The 24252-nt window shown below is 39.3% G+C and overlaps 1 protein-coding gene across 1 annotated transcript in view; it reads left to right on the top strand.

Moving 5' to 3' along the window:
* LOC126100858 (integrator complex subunit 10) overlaps window positions 1-24252 on the top strand; it is a 132027-nt gene that overhangs the window by 58198 nt on the left and 49577 nt on the right. The window contains exons 7-9 of the mRNA XM_049911526.1: window positions 1050-1156; window positions 1246-1397; window positions 20162-20437. Of these exons, the coding sequence (XP_049767483.1) occupies window positions 1050-1156; window positions 1246-1397; window positions 20162-20437 (535 nt within the window). The remainder of the gene's footprint in view (window positions 1-1049; window positions 1157-1245; window positions 1398-20161; window positions 20438-24252) is intronic.

The following is a 24252-nucleotide window of genomic DNA, read 5'->3' as shown; positions in this document are numbered from 1 at the left end:
ATCCTGAGAGTGAATTTAGTAGCTTGACATTGTCCCATTTAAGCCAATGTTCATTCAAACATATGACTTTTACAGAATTAATTTGCCCTAAGAGTATTTCTAAGTCATATAGTTTGTTCATCATTTCTCCCAACACACCACGTATGTTTAAGTGCGTTCTGAAGCTATTTTTACTGACTAAAGAATTTACAGTATCTATTAAACTGTCGGCAAAGTTTACACCGATGTGAGTTTGTACTGAAAATTTATGGTCCCTCGCTTTGTTAGTTCTTTCGGGCCTAATTCCATAGGAATTGGTCCGCCGTATTAGTTTCCCTGTGAAGGAGCTTCCATTGCAATAACAGGTCTGTTTTCGTTATCATGAGATATCAGTTCAAGTACATCGTTAATATTCGCAGCTAATCTTTCCCTACCATGTTCATTGTGATGCATTCCATGGCGTGTAAAACAGTTTCTTTCGTAAGTATCAATATCTATGAGCTATACATTTACAAATTTGGCACAAAAACTTTTTAATTTATAATTCGTTCGTCGAATTTCTAAAGTAGGCAGCTACTCGCTTGCAAATAAATGATCCTTGATGCATACGTATGAGTAACAGGATAGCAAATTTTGTGTTTTCAAGTTACCACTCTATTTCCAGTTCACACACACACACACACACACACACACACACACACACACACACAGAGAGAGGGAGAGAGAGAGAGAGAGAGAGAGAGAGGGGGGTGGGGGGGGGGGGGAGAATTAACTAACTAACCAACCAATCAATCAATCTAAAACTGGAAAAAAAATATATCAAAAGTTTTATGCTGTCACTTAATTCTGTGCAGAAGGTATCAAACAGCTGCAGATGAACAATTATCTATCCTACTTTTCCCATTCTGGCATTCCTATTGTTGTAATATTCCTTTTTAAATCAAGTTTTTAAACAATGATTGTCCAAGCAACCTATACAAAGAGTTTATATACATCAAACATTATGTAAAACAGTATCATTTTTGTTGTATTTGTGTCTGTAAGCAATGTTACAGTGCTATAATTTTCAGGACTTGCCTGAACTGGAGAGCAAAATTGAAGATCCATGGAAAAACTTATTTGCCATACAAGAGATGACTGGCAAGAAACTGAACTGGGAATTAAGTACTGTATTCTGGTAAGTAATGTGAATATTTATCATTTAACTCAGCAGCCATTGTCTCATTTCAAATTCTGCAGTCTGCATTTGTCTTACTGTGTATGCAGGAATAAAGAGATTTACTGGCAGAAGATAGTTCAGTTTCGTGCAGACCACCCCCTCACTCCTGACGATTATGCCAACCATAAGCAGATGCTGTACTGCACCACAACATTTTTCTTGTACTGCTTACATGAGTATGTTGGGATGTTGGATCCAGGTATGATTCATCTAAGTACATAAAAGTAGGATAACTGGTCATTGCTAAATGTAACAGTGGTGTTCTTCCACTCATAAAGTATAAGTGAGGGCTATTACAGCCTACTGAGTCTACATTCATCTTATTTTTTACATTTAGAACTAATACATACTCTTTGTTTTAATCCTTTATGATCTGTGAATTAACATAAGAAGAAAAATTAAACAATTGCTTTCAAAATCTAGCTTTATTGTCACAGAAAGCAATAATGCAATATAATAACAGTGAAATTTTAATTTCATAATAAAATATTTTGGTTTCAAAGTGAAACCACTGGGCTGTTATGATGAGTTTAATGGTGATATTTTTTTGTTGAAACAATTCTTTGTTTTTGTTATACACGTACCCATGTTGCATATTTTACACACTGATCTTGTTTGATGTGGCCCTTTAGCAGTACTGCAGTGCACACATATTTGAGATGGTCCTCTTTCCAGCGTATGGGATGCATTGTGAAAGCGCTTTTCTGTTGCAGCGAATGGCTTGAATCTGTACTGTTGAATCTTGAGACCTCTTGTGTGAGTAGGAGTTGATGAAGATGCTCCAACTAGACCACTAGTTACAGACAGTCTGAATTACTTCAAGCATATTTGCTTATGATTGCAATATTCATTATAAATGATGAAGGCATTTACAGCAGTGACATCAAGAAAGTGCCAGAAAATTCTGTGCCACCACTTTTTGCTTTTCCTATGAAGCTTGTAGATTGATTTGAACATATAGGCATTGAAATCCTTTGCGATATCTGGGAATGAAGTTTCTACATGATAACCATCTGTACATTTCTGAGATGCTGTTCTACTGTTTTAAATATTGTGGAAATCTGAATCAAACTGTAATAGTGTGCAATCTTGCCAAACCACTGTTGTGGTATCTTGGCTGCTACATCAAAACTGGAATTCTCCCTGGAACCAAATCTGGCTTTATTGTCACAAAAACCAGTAATTTGATTGAATAACAATAAAAACTTGAACATCGTAATGAAATATTGTTGGTGGTTTCAAATTGAAGCCACTGGGATGTTATGATGATCTTAATGGCTGCACATGAAGGTCATTACCTCCCAGTGTTTACATGAAGGTCATTACCTCCCAGTGTTTCAGAATCAAACCACCAGCATCTTTGTAAGAAAAGAAACCAGTTATTATAATTATCAATAAAAATATGTGAAGTATAAGATCAAAGCACTACCTGAAATTCCAAACATCTGTTGTAGAGATGTTGCAAATTAAGTATGTAATTAAGACTGTGGTGCATACCCCTGTACTCAGTGCAACACTACACTGAAAAGGCGGTCCACTTTCAGCAATCATTTTGCTACTGCAGCTAGTTGTCTGTGCTGATGCAACGTGACACCAGGTGCGGTGCTGGCTGGCTGGGGCAGATAAGGAAGTGAAATAAAAATATGGTTTCAGACTGAAACCACTGGGCCAGAAAGGGTTAAGTACATATCCTGTAATACAGATGTGAATGTATTTTTACTGAAAGGCCCTTTGTGATGCTCTCAGCAGCAGGGCAAACAAATTGTTTCTGACTGATTGCATCTGTTTCCTGCACTGACACTTGAATGCAAACCCTTGTTCTCATGAGAAATGCCCTTAACAACTCACAATATTCAAGTGTAACTCATAATTGGTTTCAAAGCTTGAATTGGCAGTAAGATACTAGCAGATTGAAGCCTTGAATAGGGTCATGAGTTGATAGATCAGTTTGCTAAATGTGTTGTCTATAAAAGCAAGGTTCTGGATCTGTGCTTGATGTTTCACATAATTTTAATCTGGCAAGATATTTTAGACTGCAGTACTCTTAATTCACAGAGGAGAAAGTAAGAGCTTGGCTGAAAACACGATGAGCAATAATTAACAACATTACCTTTGAAGAATCTCTTAGAAAGTTGGCTACATTACTCACTAATCTGTTTTTATGAGGGTCATTCGGTAAATAATGTTTTACAGCTGTTAATATGTATAGGAAAACTTCATTTTAGGTACTCTGTATTTAATGATACTTTTTGTGTGTGTGCAAATTTTCAAACAATGCCGACAGATGGCAGAGCTGCAGCGAACCGTCAAAATGGCATCTACACAAGGCACGTGTTACAAGGAACCTGCTGTAATTGTTCTTGGTTTTGGAAAAAGAAACTATGATGAACTTCCCTAAAAGTTAGTGTACAGTGTATTGTAATGATGCAGTTGATGTTGGGCCATGGGCAAAGAGAAGCAGGAGGTGCAAAAACTGAGCTCCCTGACCAGCCATGTTCAGGATGCCCTCTCACAATTTCACCTGCAGTGTCAGGAGTAGAAGAGACCCATGATAATTCCTTGCCTCTCATAGGAGTCTTATACATAATGAAGCTTTTACATTGACAACTTGCTATTATTAGACCACCAATCAATTTTAGCTCATTTTACAACCTTTCCCTCAGTCTTATTGCATTGCTTACTTATGGTTCCCTTTGAGGCTTTGTCCTCACTTCTCTAAATTTTACAGATGCGTGGACCTCTTTGGGAAGGATGTTTTGCATGATGCATCATCCATCCACAATGCACAGTGCTCTTCTGCATCTGTTATTTGAATGGATTTATGTTTGTATCCAAAATCAAGTGTGGTAGCCAGTCCATTCCACCACATGAGGGTCATCATCCACCCTCATGGTTGTATCCTCTGACAATGAGAGGGTTGCATTACTGATGTCTGATTTTTAATCTCCATATGTATGCTGAGAAGTAGGTGCCTGTCCAATCCAGAGCATTGGAACTCCAGGCAATAGCTACTAAGCCAGGTAGTCTTTGCCGTGGTGGGTTGGTTGGTGCCCACGGGGAGAGCTTCCGATCAGAGTGTGTGGCATCAGGACAAATGATCCGCATTGAAGCAGATTAAACTCACCCATACTAGTGACTGTGTCAAACGTGACCATCTCAGCAGGTAGAAAACAAGATTTTATATGCAGCGGCTTACAACCCCGTGGCATTTCTGTCTTTGGCTACACTAAGGGATGACAAGGAGAAAGGAAAGTGGATTGCTCACCTGGTTCTTGGTATGTTCCACAAGAGACAGAGATACTCTTGCAACAGTGAAGCCAATTGTTTCTTGCTGAAAAATATTGACCATAAGTTTGGAGAAGTTGCTGCAGTAGAGAAAATGAGAAATGGTTCGTTGCTGATGCAAACTCTGAATACCAACCAATTGCAGGCACTTCAGGCCTGTGACAAGCTCGAGGGTGCTCCAGTTACTATCTCTCCTCATAACAAACTCAACCGGATTCAAGGTGTCATCTTCTATTGAGACTTAATGCTATAAACAGATGAAGAACTGCACGCTAACTTAGAATAGTGTGGAGCGCATTTTGTTCATCACATTCAGATGAACCTTAGTATGATAGGGTGAACACTGGAGGTTTCATTCTAGCCTTCAGTGGGAATGTTTTACCTAAGAAATTAAGATCACGGTTAATAGGTGTGATGTCAAACCCAGTTTTTCTCCTCTTATGAGTTGTCTTCCTCCCCCCATGAACCATAGACCTTGCCGTTGGTGGGGAGGCTTGCGTGCCTCAGCGATACAGATAGCCGTACCGTAGGTGCAACCACAACAGAGGGGTATCTGTTGAGAGGCCAGACAAATTTGTGGTTCCTGAAGAGGGGCAGCAGCCTTTTCAGTAGTTGCAGGGGCAACAGCTTGGATGATTGACTGATCTGGCCTTGTAACACTAACCAAAACAGCCTTGCTGTGCTGGTACTGCGAACGGCTGAAAGCAAGGGGAAACTATGCCCGTAATTTTTCCCGAGGGCATGAAGCTTTACTGTATGGATAAATGATGATGGCGTCCTCTTGAGTAAAATATTCCAGAGGTAAAATAGTCCCCCATTCAGATCTCCGGGCGGGGACTACTCAGGAGGACGTCGTTATCAGGAGAAAGAAAACTGGCGTTCTACGGATCGGAGCGTGGAATGTCAGATCGCTTAATCGGGCAGGTAGGTTAGAAAATTTAAAAAGGGAAATGGATAGGTTTAAGTTAGATATAGTAGGAATTAGTGAAGTTCGGTGGCAGGAGGAACAAGACTTTTGCTCAGGTGAATACAGGGTTATAAATACAAAATCAAATAGGGGTAATGCAGGAGTAGGTTTAATAATGAATAAAACAATAGGAATGCGGGTAAGCTACTACAGGCAGCACAGCGAACGCATTGTTGTGGCCAAGATAGACACGAAGCCCTCGCCTACGACAGTAGTACAAGCATATATGCCAACTAGCTCTGCAGATGATGAAGAAATTGAAAAAATGTATGATGAAATAAAAGAAATTATTCAGATTGTGAAGGGAGACGAAAATTTAATAGTCATGGGTGACTGGAATTCGGTAGTAGGAAAAGGGAGAGAAGGAAACGTAGTAGGTGAATATGGATTGGGGGTAAGAAATGAAAGAGGAAGCTGCCTGGTGGAATTTTGCACAGAGCACAACTTAATCATAGCTAACACTTGGTTCAAGAATCATAAAAGAAGGTTGTATACATGGAAGAACCCTGGAGATACTAAAAGGTATCAGATAGATTATATAATGGTAAACAGAGATTTAGGAACCAGGTTTTAAATTGTAAGACATTTCCAGGGGCAGATGTGGACTCTGACCACAATCTATTGGTTATGAACTGTAGATTAAAACTGAAGAAACTGCAAAAAGGTGGGAATTTAAGGAGATGGGACCTGGATAAACTGAAAGAACCAGAGGTTGTACAGAGTTTCAGGGAGAGCATAAGGGAACAATTGACAAGAATGGGGGAAAGAAATACAGTAGAAGAAGAATGGCTAACTTTGAGGGATGAAGTAGTGAAGGCAGCAGAGGATAAAATAGATAAAAACACGAGGGCTAGTAGAAATCCTTGGGTGACAGAAGAAATATTGAATTTACTTGATGAAAGGATAAAATATAAAAATGCAGTAAATGAAGTAGGCAGAAAGGAATACAAACGTCTCAAAAATGAGATCGACAGGAAGTGCATAATGGCTAAGCAGGCATGGCTAGAGGACAAATGTAAGGATGCAGAGGCTAATCTCACTAGGGGTAAGATAGATACTGCCTACAGGAAAATTAAAGAGACCTTTGGAGAAAAGAGAACAACTTGTATGAATATCAAGAGCTCAGATGGGAACCCAGTTCTAAGCAAAGAAGGGAAATTAGAAAGGTGGAAGGATTATATAGAGGGTCTTTACAAGGGCGATGTACTTGAGGGCAATGTTAGAAATGGAAGAGGAACATGAAATGGGAGATATGATACTGTGTGAAGAGTTTGATAGAGCACTGAAAGACCTGAGTCGAAACAAGGCCCCGAGAGTAGACAACATTCCATCAGAACAACTGACAGCCTCAGGAGAGACAGTCCTGACAAAACTCTACCATCTCGTGAGCAAAATGTATGAGACAGGCAAAATACCCTCAGACTTCAAGAAGAATATAATAATTCCAATCTCAAAGAAAGCAGGCGTTGACAGATGTGAAAATTACCGAACTATCAGTTTAATAAGTCACCGCTGCAAAATACTAATACGAATTCTTTACAGACGAATGGAAAAACTGGTAGAAGCCGACCTTGGGGAAGATCAGTTTGGATTCCGTAGAAATATGGGAACGCGTGAGGCAATACTGACCCTACGACTTATTTCAGAAGCTAGATTAAGAAAAGGCATACCTACGTTTCTAGCATTTGTAGATTTAGAGAAAGCTTTTGACAATGTTGACTGGAATACTCTCTTTCAAATTCTGAAGGTGGCAGGGGTAAAATACAGGGAACGAAAGGCTATTTACAATTTGTACAGAAACCAGATGGCAATTATAAGATTCGAGGGACATAAAAGGGAAGCAGTGGTTGGGAAGGGAGTGATACAGGGTTGTAGCCTCTCCCTGATGTTGTTCAATCTGTATATTGAGCAAGCAGTAAAGGGAACAAAAGAAAAATTCGGAGTAGGTATTAAAATCCATGGAGAAGATATAAAAACTTTGAGGTTCGCCGATGACATTGTAATTCTGTCAGAGACAGCAAAGGACTTGGAAGAGCAGTTGAACGGAATGGACAGTGTCTTGAAAGGAGGATGTAAGATGATCATCAACAAAAGCAAAACGAGGATAATGGAATGTAGTCAAATTAAGTCAGGTGATGCTGAGGGAATTAGATTAGAAAATGACACACTTAAAGTAGTAAAGGAGTTTTGCTATTTGGGGAGCAAAATAACTGATGATGGTCGAAGTAGAGAGGATATAAAATGTAGACTGGGAATGGGAAGGAAAGCGTTTCTGAAGAAGAGAAATTTGTTAACATCGAGTATAGATTTAAGTGTCAGGAAGTCGTTTCTGAAAGTATATGTATGGAGTGTAGCCATGTGTGGAAGTGAAACATGGACGATAACTATTTTGGACAAGAAGAGAATAGAAGCTTTCGAGATGTGGTGCTGCAGAAGAATGCTGAAGATTAGATGGGTAGATCACATAACTAATGAGGAGGTACTGAATAGGATTGGGGAAAAGAGATGTTTGTGGCACAACTTGACTAGAAGAAGGGATCGGTTGGTAGGACATGTTCTGAGGCATCAAGGGATTGCCAATTTAGTACTGGAGGGCAGCGTGGAGGGTAAAAATCGTAGAGGGAGACCAAGAGATGAATACACTAAGCAGATTCAGAGGGATGTAGGTTGCAGTATGTACTGGGAGGTGAAGAAGCTTGCACAGAATAGAGTAGTGTGGAGAGCTGCATGTCTCAGGACTGAAGACCACAACAACAACAACAACAACAACAACATGAGTTGTCTTAGGCATCAGAGGTTTCGACACAGGTCCTTCTGCTCTACTAATGAGGCTACTCGTGGTACATCCAGAAGGACAATGCATAAGGGCAGTCCTTGTAAACAACCTCCTACATGTGTAAATTGCCCAGAACATGACCCGCCTTATTCACCAACATGTTCAGTTTTCATGATGGAAAAGAAAATCCAGGAATATAAAATACTTGACTGCCTGTCTTTCAAGATGCTAAGAAAAAAGTTTGAACAGCTCCATCCAATTGTCGTGATGCCAAAATTTGAAAACAATGTGTCAAAATCTACAGCTAGCATGATGAAAAGGTCTCAAACAGTGGCTCATGACCCTAGCCACATGTCAATGCCTGTTTGTCAGTTGTGGAGGGGGAATCAACTCCCTTGACCCACAAGCTCACTGTACCAGTGATAACCACCCCCATCAGCACAGCCGAAGATGCCTCATCCTCTTTTGTCACCAGAGGAGAGGACACCTGCCTAGGTAGTCCCTCCCAGGGTAAAACAGACCAGCAGCCTACCATCAAGCAATGGCTGAAAGATCCATGCACTGCAGATCAAAGAAAAGATCAAGATATAAATATCTCCACAGAAACCAAAACCTCACAGGGACAAGAAAGAAAAATTAGAAGTTAAACTGAATTCTGCTGCTCCAGTTGATCTGATATCCGTCCTCCCCTGAGGTCAAGCCTGTGAATACCGATGAAGAATCACAAACACAGGAGAAGAATGACTCAACATCAAACTAATTTGTTCTCCTGTTTCCTCTTTACTGCTTTCTCAGATCCCAGTCTGATGTTCCTTCAATTTGAACTGCAACGGCTAATGCTGCCATCCGGCCAAACTCCATAAATTAATGGTTAATTGCTTTGGAGTTGGTGTGGATCTTCAGGAGGCTCGGTTTTCAGATACCGAACTCACTACTATTAAAAATTATAAATCCTACCTTAAAAATCATTTCACTGCTGAGGGGGCATGTGGAAGAGTATGCACACTCATACGCTTCAACTCTTTCTGTGAGCAGGTCCCATTAATAACTGCATTAGAAGCTGTTGCTGTCTGTGTCCACCTATCAGTTACAGTAACAATAGGTAATATCTATCCACTCCAAGACAGATTTATACCTTATCACAAGCTGATGGTGCTAGTGGAACAGCTGCCTCCATCCTTCCTCCTACTGGGGGACTTCAGTGCCCCCATTGAATGTGCAACACATTTCAGTATAGCCCATGAAACATATTCAGCCATAGATATTACAGTCTGCAGCTCGAGCACTTCACACTTGATGCAGTAGCTTCTCCATGGCAATGTGCGCAACAGTGACCAGTTTCCTGTCACTCACTCGTTCTCAAACCACCGACCACCGGTACACACACCACACTGGTCACCTCAGAAACTCAAGCTGTCATCTCCAAAGCAAATTCTGAAACCAGTTGAGGGAAGGATATTTTGAATAAATGGTACATATTGACACAGTTATACACACTGCAAAAACAACAATGCCCTGTTCTTCAGGACCTCCTCACCACATGCCTGTGCTGTGACAGCCTGAAGGAATAGCCGTAAGTATTAGAGATCATCAAAGGATGCTTCAGTGAACAAACACCATTCTGTTACGAAGCATTTAATAGACTCAAGGAACTTCAAATGAAGGCACAGGTTTTAATTTAAAACAAAAGAGAGAAAGTAGCTGCATTGAGAACAGTGTGAATAATCTATGATCATTGCATTTGGGTCCACATAACACCCATGGTAGTTCCTGGCATCACCCACAGTGGTGACGTCTGTATTGATCCCAGTCATCATTGAATGTTTCATGGTACCCTTTGCCAAAGCATCCGCGTGCAGCAACTAACATCCTACTAATTTCCCAATACAGAAATGCCAGGCAGAATGAAACTGCTTATCCTTTCATACATGAGGCCTTGCCTGGACTCATACAGTGCTCCATTTAGTGAATGGGAGCTCTGCAGCACTTGCGGAGTATCAACACACAGCCCGTGGATGCGATAAAAGTCCACAATCAATTGCTTGAACACCTTAGCAACAACGGCGTAAAACACAAAGGTCAGCAGCACCATCAGTACTGCGCATGTTAGACCCTGTCCATAAAGTGGTGTTTGGTTGGCAACTAGTGCCTTCTTATTTGAGATCTGTACACAGGTTCCTGGTGGAAGCTAGTGTCCCACCACTGAAGGTCAGGTGCCATCAACTCATGGTGAACTATGTGGTCACAATCTCTAAGATGCCTACCCATCTCTGTTATTCAACACTTATTTCACAGCCAATAGTTCAGACTGTTGCTGTCTCGCCCAAAAATGAATAATGAATAGACCAGCTGGAATACGATTGGATGCTTTATGCAAGGACCTTCAGCTACCCCTTGTTTGTATACATAGGTTTCCCTCCTGACATGCCCCTCCGCCTCCCCCAACTCCCATGTGGTGTATACTCAGTCCTTTAATGAGGGTGGGCCTATTGTGCCATCTAAAGAAAAATACCGGCCCACCATTCTCAAGAGTGTTATTCTGTTTAGTTCTCCTTGGCTACACCAATTTAGTATACATGTACACAATATGGTTGGTTATGCTTTTGCACACATAAGGGGTATGACAAGTATTCTGTATCAAGTGCATGCAGTGTGTACACAGCAGAGTTGCTCACGATTCTGCAACAAAGGACTTCCTGGTTTGTAGTGACTCCATGGGCTGCTTACAAGGCATATCTCAGTGCTACCCCACAAAACGTTTGGTCACTAACATCCAAGACCTATTAGTTGATGTTCACAGCTCCAGAATCAATGTAACGTTCATCTGTCTACTGAGCCACTTGGGTATTCGGGGAAATCAACTTTCTGACAAATTGTCTAAGGAAGCAACTACAGTCAAACTCGAACTCAGAGTACTGGGCACAGATCTCAGATTGCAACTGTGAAATAAAATTTTAAAAATCTAGAATATGGAATAGCAGAGTTGTGATTCTCGTGAAGTCGAGGACAATCCAAGTGGCCAACAAGACATGATATACTCATCTCTGAGCCTCTCAGAAAGATGACATCGTATTGTGCCAACTGTGTATTGGCCATGCCAGACTTACACATGAGTTTCTTCTATGTCAAGAGGACTCTCCTCCAATCCAGCTGAGATAGTCATTTCATGATAGCCCTTGTTCTCACGATGTGTGCTCTGCTGAGTGATCTGAGATGAGCCATCTCTCTACCCCAGATGTTTGCAGATGATGGGATAGCAGGTAAAAAAGTGATACACTTGTGAGGGAAAGTGAATTTTACAACAAAATTCAATGCATCTCAACATTAGATGTATGGGGTTGTGATGAAGCAAGCTGGGATATTTTTACTTCCCCTCTTGTTTTGCCATCTGCCTCCTTAAATTCATTTTTTCATTTTGAAGTAATTACCATTAACATATGTGAGTATAGTCTGCAGTTACATAAAAGAGAAGGGTTGGCCCTCAGTTTCAAAGAATATAACACCAGATCTAATTTTGTGCTTCGTTTTATGTATGTAATTGATTTTTTGATTTATTTTGACTATTCCTAGTTAATACTTTTGTTACAGGGTGAAGTCAGTAATTGTTTTGTAATTTAAATTCTGTTGTTGACTTATAAACAAATATAAATTCTGTACTAATTATAAACATTTGGAGGAACAACTAATAGTATTCCTAAAGGATCTGTTTGGCTCTATTAAAAATGTGTTAGCAAAGCCAGCCCTTAATTAATTCCAAAGTAATTACCAGTTTTGGCAAAAGTATTGTTTGTGTAACTATATCTGTTAATTTCATGATTTAAACAAATAATTCAGCTTAACTTTTGCAGTAGAAGAAACTGCTAAAAAGAAGGAAGTTTTTGATGTATTCATTTAATTTAATGATTTATGTTTTAATTGTAATTTCTGTAAATTAAACATTGAACAATGTATAGTTTCAGCGCCTATTTTTGTGAGTATATATAAGGGCTTGATTTTTAATCCCAAGACAGTCAGTCCATGGCCGAGTTTCAGATGAGGAACACACAATGGTTAGATCAACAACAATGCATCAACTTAACTGTGAAATAAGTGTAACACAAATAGGCCATGTGTTAAAACAATGACAGTATCTGTTCAATACACTCCATAGTATTCTGAGAGACTGTGAACTGTGTGGTTAGGTTTTTACTGCATGGTGTATAGTGCTCTGTATGATCTGTCAGCAGCCATAATTTGATTTGTTATATCTGCCTCCACTTTGTTTTCTGATGTTATTACCGAGCCACTTTCAAAGTTGTACTCTTCTAACTGTAGATCGTGTGTGTTTCTTCTATCTCTCTCAGTTACCATATACTTAGATTTTGTCTCACTAATTTCTAAACCAAGGTTCATGGTAGCGGCTCCAATCTCTTTGAAGGCTGATATGAGCACCTCTGTACTTCTAGCACTTATTACTACATCATCTACATAGGCTAAGATTTGCAGAAGCTATTGTAAATATTGCTTTGTGGGTTTGTGGTTATTGATCTTACTGCATTGTCTAATACGAGGTTGAATAGTAATTGGAATGGTGGGTCTCCCTGTCTTAGTCCTTCTTCCATTGGGAACGATCTCGACAGACATCCCTGAACTTTAACCAGGCTTTTGCTGTTTTCCAGAGTCATCTTAGTTACTTTTATTAGCTTCTTAGGAAATTTGAATGTCTGCTTTGTTTCCCACAGTGCTGATCTTTTAACTCCGTCATAGGCCTGTTTAAAATCTGTAAAGATATGTTTTAATCTTACATTATATTTATAAGTCTTCTGCTGCATCATACGTACTGTAAAGATATGGTCAGCTGTAGACTTCCCAGCTCTAAAGCCTGCCTGGTACTCACCTAGAAACTTTTCTGCTCTACTACTTACTCTCCTTGTTATAGCCGTGGCAACGATTTTGTAGAAGATATTAAGCAGAGATATTCGTCGGTAGGGTTCTTACACTGCATGTGTGATCCTTTCTTACATGTAGGGCAGATGGTTGCTAATGTCCAGTCCTCTGGCATTTTCTCTGTTTCCCAGGCCATTGTAATTATTTTACGTATCCTCCGTACTAATATTTCACCTCCGTGTTTTATCATTTCCGCCTTTACCAGGTCGTGTCCAGGAGCTTTGTTATTCCCAAGTTTCTTTATAATTACTCTTAGCTCTTGTATTGATGGTGGTTCTGTGTCCACTGCATCATCATCTCCATCCACCTCTTGTTCTTCTTCAGTTTCTTCTCTAGCCCCTCCATTTCTTTCTTTACTTACAATGTGTCTGTTTGACAGTAACACTTCAAAATGTTGTGCCCATGTTTCTGTTATTTTTTCCTTTCCAACTATCAAACTGCCCATCTCATCTTTGAGCATGTCCACCCTTGGCTGATATCCTCTCTTTATTTGTCCCACCCCATAAAAGAATTTCCTCCCTTGCTTATTTTCAAAGTTCTTCTTTATTTCATCCATCCTTTCCCTTTCCTCTACTCTCTTTTTAATCCATGCTAAATTCTTCGCTACCCTTCTCTTCTCTTTAAACATAGCCACATTATTTCATGTAGGTCTCTGTAACATTCTTTGTTGAGCTTGATTTCTGTCATCTAGCGCCTTTGACATTTCCTCATCAAACCATCAATTTCTTTTCTGTTCTCCTCGTTCTCCAAGTGCCTCTTGAGCTGTTGTATTTAAAGCTATCTTAGTTTCCTCCCATAGTACGTTGATATCCTTTCACTCCTAGCCGCTGATCTTTTGCAACTTCTCTTGCACTTGTTCCTATACTCTTCCTTTTTCTTCTGATATTTGAGCATCTCCACATTGTAGAGCTTACTTTTCTCCAACCCATCCCTTCTGGATTTAACTGCAATCCTTTCTAAGGTTTTTATTCTTACCAAAATATGGTATCAGTCAATATCCACTCCTCGGCAGCTAATCACATCCAAAATACCTGTGGCATGCCGTCCATCTGTCAGTACATGATCTATTCGATTTCTCGTAACTCATCTGGTGATATCCAAGTCTCATTTCGAATGTATTTGCTTGGGAAACACGTGCTTTTAATCACTAGTCCTTTGCTAAAAGCAAATTCAATCAGTTTCCATACATTGTTATTTGATTCCAGGTTTTTACTATCAAGACCTGCCACCGGTTGATTCTCTTTCTCTTTACCTACTTTAGCATTACAATCCCCCAATATAATTTTGACATCATACTTTGGCAGCTTATCATATACTTGCTCCAATTTCTCATAAAATTCTTCTTTCTCTTCTTCAGCTGCGTTTTCCATTGGGCAATTCACACTAATCAGCGACAAGTTGGAGAATTTTCCCTTTGGCCTCAATCGACATAATCTGGGCTTTATTGTTTCATATTCCACCATGGCACGACTGATGGACTTCTTTACCATAAAACCTATTCCCAGTCTATTTTCTTCTTCTCCGCTATTGATCAAGGTATAATGCTGGAGATCAACCACCTCTGTTTGTTTCCGTCTTGTCTCTTGCAATGCTGCAACTTCAATTCGGTACCTCGATAATTCCTCCTCAAGCTTCCTTCTGGCTCCCGCCTGATAGATACTTCTCACATTCCATGTTCCGATATACCAAAATTGTTGCCGTTTGATGTGCCTTGGTTATTGTAACTTTGAGGCAGTCTTGTTCCCTCTGTGAACTGATTGCTGAACAGTGAGTTTTTTTTTTCCGATATGGGGTTGTTAGGCCCATGATCAACCCCCATCCTGGAGAACCTGGATTTGTATTGGGTTTACTCTCTTAGGGAGACTGGCTTCACCACATCTCTAGAGCCCTCCCTGCCCTATGTTGTAGGGAATTGAAAATAACAAGGAAAAAGGATAGGCTTAGGATAGGATAAGACAGGAAACAAGCTTAATAGGTCGTTGTGGGACACACTTCCCTTTGGCCTGTCCGGCATTGGTGACCCTGGTGGTAGCTACACTACCGCCAGAATAGCCCTCCGGATCCAGAGCACACAAATCTCCTCGCCCGCACGGGCAGTGCTACGTTAAGGCAGTGTCCCCTGAGGAGGTTGCCAATAGGTAGCTGGCCATATAACTATATATTATTGGGGGTTTGTGGACAGTGAAAGTAAAGAACTGTGAAATGCAAATATGCACCTGTTGGCTTCATCATTTAAAGTGGTCAGTCTTGAACTTCCACCCCCCCCCCCTCCCCCATTTTTCAGCCAATATAGCAATGCAGTACATTGACACCAAGGACAATCAATGAGGAAATAAAGCAGGCGACCATCACAGTATGGAAGTGGGGGGGTACCACTCACTGTGGCATGCGTCCCTCTTGGTCTCAAGCTACTTTCTCTCTCTGCACTGTCATATGTTGTAAAATTTTTATGTATATGTTTTATTAATGTAATTGTTTCAGCTAATTAGCTCTCAAATCCAAACAATCTTCTTTTTCTCACCTCATTTTCATCATACTGACTATGATGAGCCTTCTTGGTATAATTTTCAGTGCCCAGCTACAGTTTTAGCTGCTTGGGTTTTATCTCACTTTTAACCATCTGACTTGAGCTACCGTCAGGCAAATTTTCAACTGTGATGACTAGGTCGCAGACCCTAGAGCTGATAGTTCTCGTGTTTCACATCATTTTATGTGAATTTGCAGTGAAAAGAAGAACTGATAAACAAAATATTTAGTCCCTTTAAACCAATCATCATCATCATCATCACTGCTCCCAACATTATGAATTGCAGGGAGTCATTATTCATGCATACCTGTGCACCATGACTAGACAGTTGACTCTACAGTTATTGGCAATCATTGGAAGTGCATGTACAGTGATTGGGATTCTTGAATATTCAAAGATACGCTCAAGAGGGGGTCTTCAAATTATCACAGTAAGCCACAAAATTCAAAGAAAACCTGTTATTGTAGTTTCAGGTCAGTGGAGAGGCCTTTCCGTCATGAATCATTACAAGTGACAAAACCTAGGTGCATCGTTTTGACCCAAAAACGATGTCACTGGAATGGCACCATCAGAGGTAACCAAAAAAGAAGAAATTCAAGGCAGCTTCTTCTGCTGGCAAAATCACAATGACAGTCTTTTGTGATAGTGATGGTGTCATTCTCATGAATGTGTTGCCTGAAGGGTCAACTGTTAATTCAGAGTCTGAACCGTTTCTGAGGTGTTCAGTCTGAAAAGAGTCCAAAAGAAATCATGCTCCAACACAAAAATGCACACAAACACTCAAGTCTCAAAGCCTGGAAACAAATCAGTAAATTAGATGGACATCATTATCTCCCGAACCCTATATTCCAACCCTGACGCCCTAAGACTTCCATCCATTATAGGAGTCTTTATGTGGGACACACTTTGAAGATGATGACAGTATAAGTCATGCATGGCGAACCAGCTATGAACACAGGACAAGAGCTCTAGCCAACACAGAATACTTGCTCTTAAACGTCTCTGGCTAAGGCTGTAGAATATGATTGAGACTGTGTAGAAAAAATAGTACACGTAAAAGAAACATTGATTGATATTGTCACCATATTCTAATTCTTAAGAACAAATGTGTACTCTGCAAACAGCTTCAATAGTCAGATTGTCTCATCCAGCTGTTTAGGTGACATGCAGCTCTCTTCATGCAGTGCCTATTCGAAACACTTCAACGATGGGGTGGCAGGGATTGGGTTATTAAGGTCTCAGAGATTTTTGGTATGGAATCAAAGTAGCTTATGGGGACCATGTTACTGATAAGTCATTTGCTTGGCTAAGGTGTTGAAATTTCAACTCCAGATCAGAGAAGTAACAGGACATCTGTCTTCTTCTTCTTCTTCTTCTTCTTCTTCTTCTTCTTATTCTCATCCTCCTTCTTGAACTTCCTCTAGTTCCCAGATTGGGTGAGTGAATGTTATACACCAGTAAGTTCTGTAGTTGTAATTTTCTGTAAATTCATATTTTTGTTTCTATGATGTATTTATATTATGTGAATGTATACCTACATTTGTTCCACATCCCTGGAGGTTCTCCTTTTTGATGGGATCTGTGAAATGCAATGAATGAATAAATAAATCACTCTGCAAGATTATTTTTAAAATGATAAATCCATCTCTTCTACACTCATTGTATTGGCTTCTTGTCTTCAAGGCCTTTTTTAAATCACTCTCTAGGTGTTCAGGGTTCAGTTGACGAATTTTGAAGAATGTTTGTATGCTACACTTGATGCCATAAGTAATTGAGTCACACATATTTCATGTACCATTAGTCCTGCAATTATTGTGAGCTATTTGACAACCTGAAATATTTTATAATGTCAATTTTCCTCTTATTTGAAAATGAATATGAAAAGGGTGCCACTTTGAACTTATTTAGATTTTTGAAACAATGGAAGACTTTGATGCAGTGTGCTACTGGTTATTTCTTATAACATGATTTGAAAAAGAAAATTGTAACGAAATTGCAGTGAGCCATTCAAAAATGGTTCCTATGTCTTCTGGCAACTTCCCTTAGCCTCCTCTGTAACAACTCAAGCACAATATTCATTGACAAATTTTTAAGTTGATATGGCTACTTACTGTCCAGTCTAGATTCGTTGTCTTCTGATAAACTATTTTTTAAAAATTGAAGTAGTTCTTTAGAAGAAAATGTTTTCAGAATGATGATGACTCAGAGAAGATAGTTACTGTATTTTTTGACAAGTTGGTGGGAGAGGACACTTTAATACAAAAATCCACGGAATTGTGTGACATGTTTGAATTTATATCAAGACTGCATAGAAAATAGAGTTGTTGTTAGCTATAAAAAATTACTAATTCTTTCTTTTGATTGTTTTTTTAAATGAATGTTAGTTATCTAATGCTGTCATATTATAGTGGGTTACAGTGAGTCCAAATATGACTGGTTACAACAGCAAATGTTACTGTACAAAATAAGAAATCCTTAATCTGAGGCATATCTAGTCATAAATTCTGTAAATACTTACAATAAATGATAATTTGGAAATGTGTGACAGCCTTTTAACTTTAACAAACACTGAAGTCAACTGTGTAATATTTATAGCCTTCAGAATCTTGTGAAATAAGAAAGCATTCTGGGTTCCTCATTACTGTCATTTCCAAAAAACTGTGCTAGTTTCTTCAGAGAAGCTGCTTAGCCTCCAGTACAACCATTATATCAATAAAAAAGTGGATTTCAGAGTCAACTGGTCATATTAACTTTGTTGTTGTTGTGGTCTTCAGTCCTGAGACTGGTTTGATGCAGCTCTCCATGCTACTCTATCCTGTGCAAGCTTCTTCATCTCCCAGTACCTACTGCAACCTACATCCCTCTGAATCTGCTTAGTGTATTCATCTCTCGGTTGCCCTCTGTGATTTTTACCCTCCATGCTGCCCTCCAATACTAAATTGGTGATCCCTTGATGCCTCAGAACATGTCCTACCAACCGATCCCTTCTTCTAGTCAAGTTGTGCCACGAACTCCTCTTCTCCCCAATTCTGTTCAATACCTCCTCATTAGTTATGTGATCTACCCATCTAATGTTCAGCATTCTTCTTTGGCACCACATTTCGAAAGTTTCTATTCTCTTCTTGTCTAAACTATTTATTGTCCATGTTTCACTTCCATACGTGGCTACACTCCATACAAATACTTTCAGAAACGGCTTCCTGACACTTAAATCTATATTCGATGTTAACAAATTTCTCTTCTTCAGAAACGCTTTCCTTGCCATTGCCAGTCTACATTTTATATCCTCTCTACTTCGACCACCATCAGTTATTTTGCTCCCCAAATAGCAAACTCCTTTCCTACTTTAAGTGTCTCATTTCCTAATCTAATTCCCTCAGCGTCACCCATCTTAATTCGACTACATTCCATTATCCTCATTTTGCTTTTGTTGATGTTCATCTTATATCCTCCTTTCAAGACACTGTCCATTCCGTTATTCCGTTCAGCTGCTCTTCCAGGTGCTTTGCTGTGTCTGACAGAATTACAATGTCATCGGCGAACCTCAAAGTTTTTATTTCTTCTCCATGGATTTTAATACCTACTCCGAATTTTTCTTTTGTTTCCTTTACTGCTTGCTCAATATACAGATTGAACAACATCGGGGAGAGGCTACAACCCTGTCTCACTCCCTTCCCAACCACTGCTTCCCCTTCATGTCCCTTGACTCTTATAACTGCCATCTGGTTTCTGTACAAATTGTAAATAGCGTTTCGCTCCCTGTATTTTACCCCTGCCACCTTCACAATTTAATTTGAAAGAGAGTATTCGAGTCAACATTGTCAAAAGCTTTCTCTAAGTCTACAAATGCTAGAAACGTAGGTTTGCCTTTCCTTAAATTAGCTTATAAGATAAGTCGTAGGGTCAGTATTACCTTACGTGTTCCAATATTTCTAAGGAATCCAAACTGATCTTCCCCGAGGTCGGCTTCTACTAGTTTCTCCATTCGTCTGTAAAGAATTCGCGTTAGTATTTTGCAGCCATGACTTATTAAACTGGTAGTTTGGTAATTTGTATAAATAAAAAGGGGATTTCAGAGCTCTGGAACAAACTGATCTTATTAACTTAGGTATGTAGCTCTTCAGTTTTTTATCACAGTGCCACAATTTGTGCTCCCTGTAATTACATAGTAGACACTACAGTTCTGGCAACCTACAGTAAGCAGGTGATGGAAGAGAGGGTGCGTCTGCTGTACATATGTGCAGAACAGGAGATTAATATAAAATCCAACAGGTGAAGATAGCATAGAAATACCAGTACATCATGTCAATTTTAAGATCAGCATATTAGAAAAGAATACATTCCTTGTTCATACCTGATGTACATTCTTCATATAGCTTTGTTAAAAATAATTGGTATTACATGACACAACAGAGGTATTACCTTTCATGTAATAACCTGGCCGAGTCATCCTTTAATACAATAAATTATATTATTCAACAGGTGGTGGAGAACAGTCATTAGTTTTGTTGGAGGCTTTCACACCACTTACAGCAGCGTCATCCAGTGATGACAGTGGAGAAACTAAAGCAAAGCGTCGGAAGCTGGAAGCTTCTGATGAGGCCGCAGCACCTATACTGACAGGCCCACCACGTGCTGTCGGGAATTCGACGGCAACTACTGTAGGCGCAGGACTGACATCGTCGCCTGTCGTGCATAGTTTCCTTATGGCTGTGCGATGCTGGGAATTACTTTACAGTACAGAAAGCCTGGAGAGGGGTGAGTTTGTGTTTTTTGTTGTATAAAGTGCTCTGGTTTGCAGTTGTATCTTTATTTATAATGCTTTTGTCAATTTTACACACCACTTTCACAATGCATGCAACTTTGGTTGCATGTTAGTAGTGCACAATCTGATCGGAGAAAAGAAAATGTTGAAGGTGAATTAATGTGTACTTTCCACTTTCTGATCGCAACTGTGACTTTATATATTCATATGCATTCTCTATATCAAATGTAAAATATTTATGTTTCTTTTAAGACTAGGTTGATAGTTGTACATAATGAAAATTGCTTCAGTTATTCCTGTAAGTTTATTTCAAACTTTAAAAATTTGTGCTAAATTATAAATTATTACTCTGAAGTATATTACTACCTGATTTCATTCCTTATTTCAACTTCTAGTGTTGTCATATGGCTACTGCAAACTAAACTGTCCTGCAACTTTAGTGTGACACCCTGTCAAAAGCCTGAATAACTGCATTTTGCAGCACAGACAACTGTGAGATGTGCAGGAAGAGTGTCAGTGAGGTTCTAGCAGGTACCGACGCAGATATAGAGCCGTACCAACTCCAGTGCTGTGGCCAGCTGCACTTAGGTTTCTCACAGGGGGGGATCCACGGTGCGAACAGTTCGATTGAGGTAATCCCACAGATTCTTGATTGGTTTTAAATGCAGGGAGTTTGGTAACTCATCCTGGTGCTCTTTGAACCACACACTTACACTGTGAACTGTTTGACACGTTGTGTTGTCCTGCTGGTAGATGCTGTCATTCTGAGGAAAAGCAAATGGCATGTAGGTCCCCAATGATAGATGCATACTTGTGTTGATCCATTGTGTCTTCCATGTCATGAAAACATTCCGTGGACCGTAATGCTCCGTCCTCTGACCTGGACCCTTCCGACAATTGTTGCAGAGTGTTTGCTTTTGGGTGTGCTCATGTTGTGTACACCAATGACCATCTGTCCAATGGAGCATACAACATGATCAATCTGAAAAGGCCACCTGTCACTACTCAGTGGACATCCAGTTACAGTATTGGCATGCAAATTCCAACATTTGTCACCGATGAACAGCAGTCGGCACGGTTGTACTAACCAGGCAAACACAGAAGAATATACGTATCGTGTCATGTTTATATTCGTATTATTCTTATGCTGAATAGTGGTACAGTCAGAAATGAAGCACGGCAACTGACTAGATTTTTAAATCTAAGATGACACTTATTTCTGTGCAGAATGTAATGTACTAAAGAGGCGTCTGCAGAGATTTTCAAATGGAGAAAATTTTTCGCTAAACTCTCGTTCAGAACATCTTCTATCATACGCAGTTTATTATTTGGTTCTTGTTGATCATTATCAAAGAAAGTAGCAGTGTAAGTAGCAACAAATAGCAGTCTATTGCCATTGTTTCGCTTAAGAGACAATTCCTCTCTTTTGTTTTACTGTAAGCCGCGGTAGCGCGCACAAAAGCGAGCCTTTCCGCAAGCAGCAACAGGTCATAAACACTCATTATCAGAATGCGACAAACAATGCATGACACAGTACAATAATGCATTTTCAGCTTAGAGTGACGCAAACACCTATAACAAAGAGAACACACTTATCAGATCAAAGCAAAATAAGCAATCAATTCAAACCAGGCGAAGCACGTTAAAAAGGAAGGATATCCTTATAAATACGGACGGAGCGCCTGACACATAACAATGGCTACTTGGTAAAGCTTAACTGTTAAGCTTACGACTCGAACCAAACTATTGTAGCTGTATCTTTATCCATTCTACCTAAATTGTGTCTCGTGTTACAATGGACCAACTTTGTTTCGATTTGGAGGTGCGGTCTAAAACTTTTCTCCCCCTTTCAATTTCAAGTCTCAAATTTCAGGTGCAGCTTAGATTCAGGAAAAATTTTTTTCCTTGATTTCGAGTCTCATTTTTCAGGTGTGGCTTAGATTTGAGTAAATACGGTATTCTCTTGTAATTTCATCTTATTACACAGCCACAGAGCCATCTGTTCAAAGACCTGCCTCCTGTAACCCCCCCCCCCCCCCCCCCCTGCATCCTACCCTACTCCCTCTCCACTTTCATCAGCTCAGGCAATTACTTTCAGTAATGAAGTACCTGTAATTAGTTTTATCATGGTCAAGGATCTGCGTGTTTGGGTGTCTATGTGAATGCGTACTTTTGCTAGAAAAAGAGCTAGTGCTTAAAAAGGTAGCGTAAATGCTATTTTCTGTTATGTGTTGCTGTGCTCCACGCATCAGTCTACTGTAGGTGAGAGGTTGAATTAAAATTTCAGTATGTTGATCATCTGAGCAGATTTCAATGCTGTAATAAATATTTTAACAAATATAGATCTTCATAATGTCTTTGCCAGAGCATGAGATAAAAAGGGAAAATGTGACTGTTGAGAAGCTGCAGTATGCCTTTATTCAGTGATTGGTTTCAATAGAGCTATCATCTTGTGGTTGATGTGATCAGACTGGTTTGATAGGGTGAACCATTGTCGTCATATACCACACAGCATTAAAAGTTGTAAGCATCTGTAAAACGTTGAATGTTTCATGGTGTATGATGACTGTGGCTCAGCTTAGAAAATTAGTATGAGTGATAATGCCAACCAGAAGATGATTATGGTATTGGAAGTAGTCATTGAATACGCAACATTCTTCTTTACAGTTTCACAAAATTAGCTGCAAATATTTTTATTGTTTTTCTCACACAGGTACACGACATGCTTATTTTGGCATTTGTACCATTTTCAAATGTTCCTGTTGATTTTACATTTATAGAGCATTTTATTCTATATTTGTGTAACACTATTATGAGATTTTTATCTTATACTTATGTCCAAATGAAGTGACGTCCATAAAACATCTTGGAATATAATTTCTTTTATTTATTGTATTGTCAATATAGGTCACATACCTACATTCTCTAGAAATTTCATGTTACTTTTTGACGGTTGTCAAATGACAGATCAATCCATTGATGCGTTATGTGTACAAGTAAATCATATCTTAGGTACCGTAGTCAGAGAGAATTTTGCATTATGCAATTGTGTTATCTCAATGTTGTTAATTGTTTTTTGTGTATTGTATTGTGTTCATCCCTTTTTCTATTACGTTAACAAACTTTTCCAGATAATTTTTATGTTTATAAGGTCTGTTTGTTCATTTAGGATGTCAATCGGATATCAGTTTATGTGTGAGTGTAAATTTCCAGTTCTTTCAAAATGTTCATGATCTGACCTTTTCTGTCCTATGTTGAATTTTCAAAGTGTTTTTGATGGTATTCACTCTTTGGTTTTTGTTTCTTAAGTGTTGGTAAAAACTTGATTGGTCTCTTTCACAGTCTCTCGTGTGTTCTTTAGATCTTATACTAGAGCTTCATCCTGTTTGTCCAATGTAGAAACTATTGCAGTCACCACAGGAAATTTTGTATGCACCTGGATTAGAAAAGATAGGGTCATTTCTTTTTTCTGATCTCAGCTTTGTTTGTAAGTTATCGTTAGTCCAAAATGCTAATTGTATTTTTGTATTCTTTAACAATTTGTTCATTTTGTGTGATATGTTGCCTATATATGTTGTTGCTATATACAGCGTGATTATAATTAAAGTTAAACTTTCAAACCACTGTAGAAATAACACCACAGGCCAGCATGACATCAGATTGCAATGGAATATTATCAGAAAAGGGGGAAAACGTACGGCATAGGAAAAATAAATAGTTACACAATGTACTAATAGATGGCGCTGTAAGCATCATAATTTAATAGTGGTCTACTACAAATGACAAATGAATCATACAACAAGCCGAA

The sequence above is a fragment of the Schistocerca cancellata genome, chromosome 9, assembly GCF_023864275.1.
Source record: "Schistocerca cancellata isolate TAMUIC-IGC-003103 chromosome 9, iqSchCanc2.1, whole genome shotgun sequence".
NCBI classification, from domain to species: Eukaryota; Metazoa; Arthropoda; class Insecta; order Orthoptera; family Acrididae; genus Schistocerca; species Schistocerca cancellata.
This window is presented reverse-complemented; position numbering and strand designations above follow the sequence as displayed.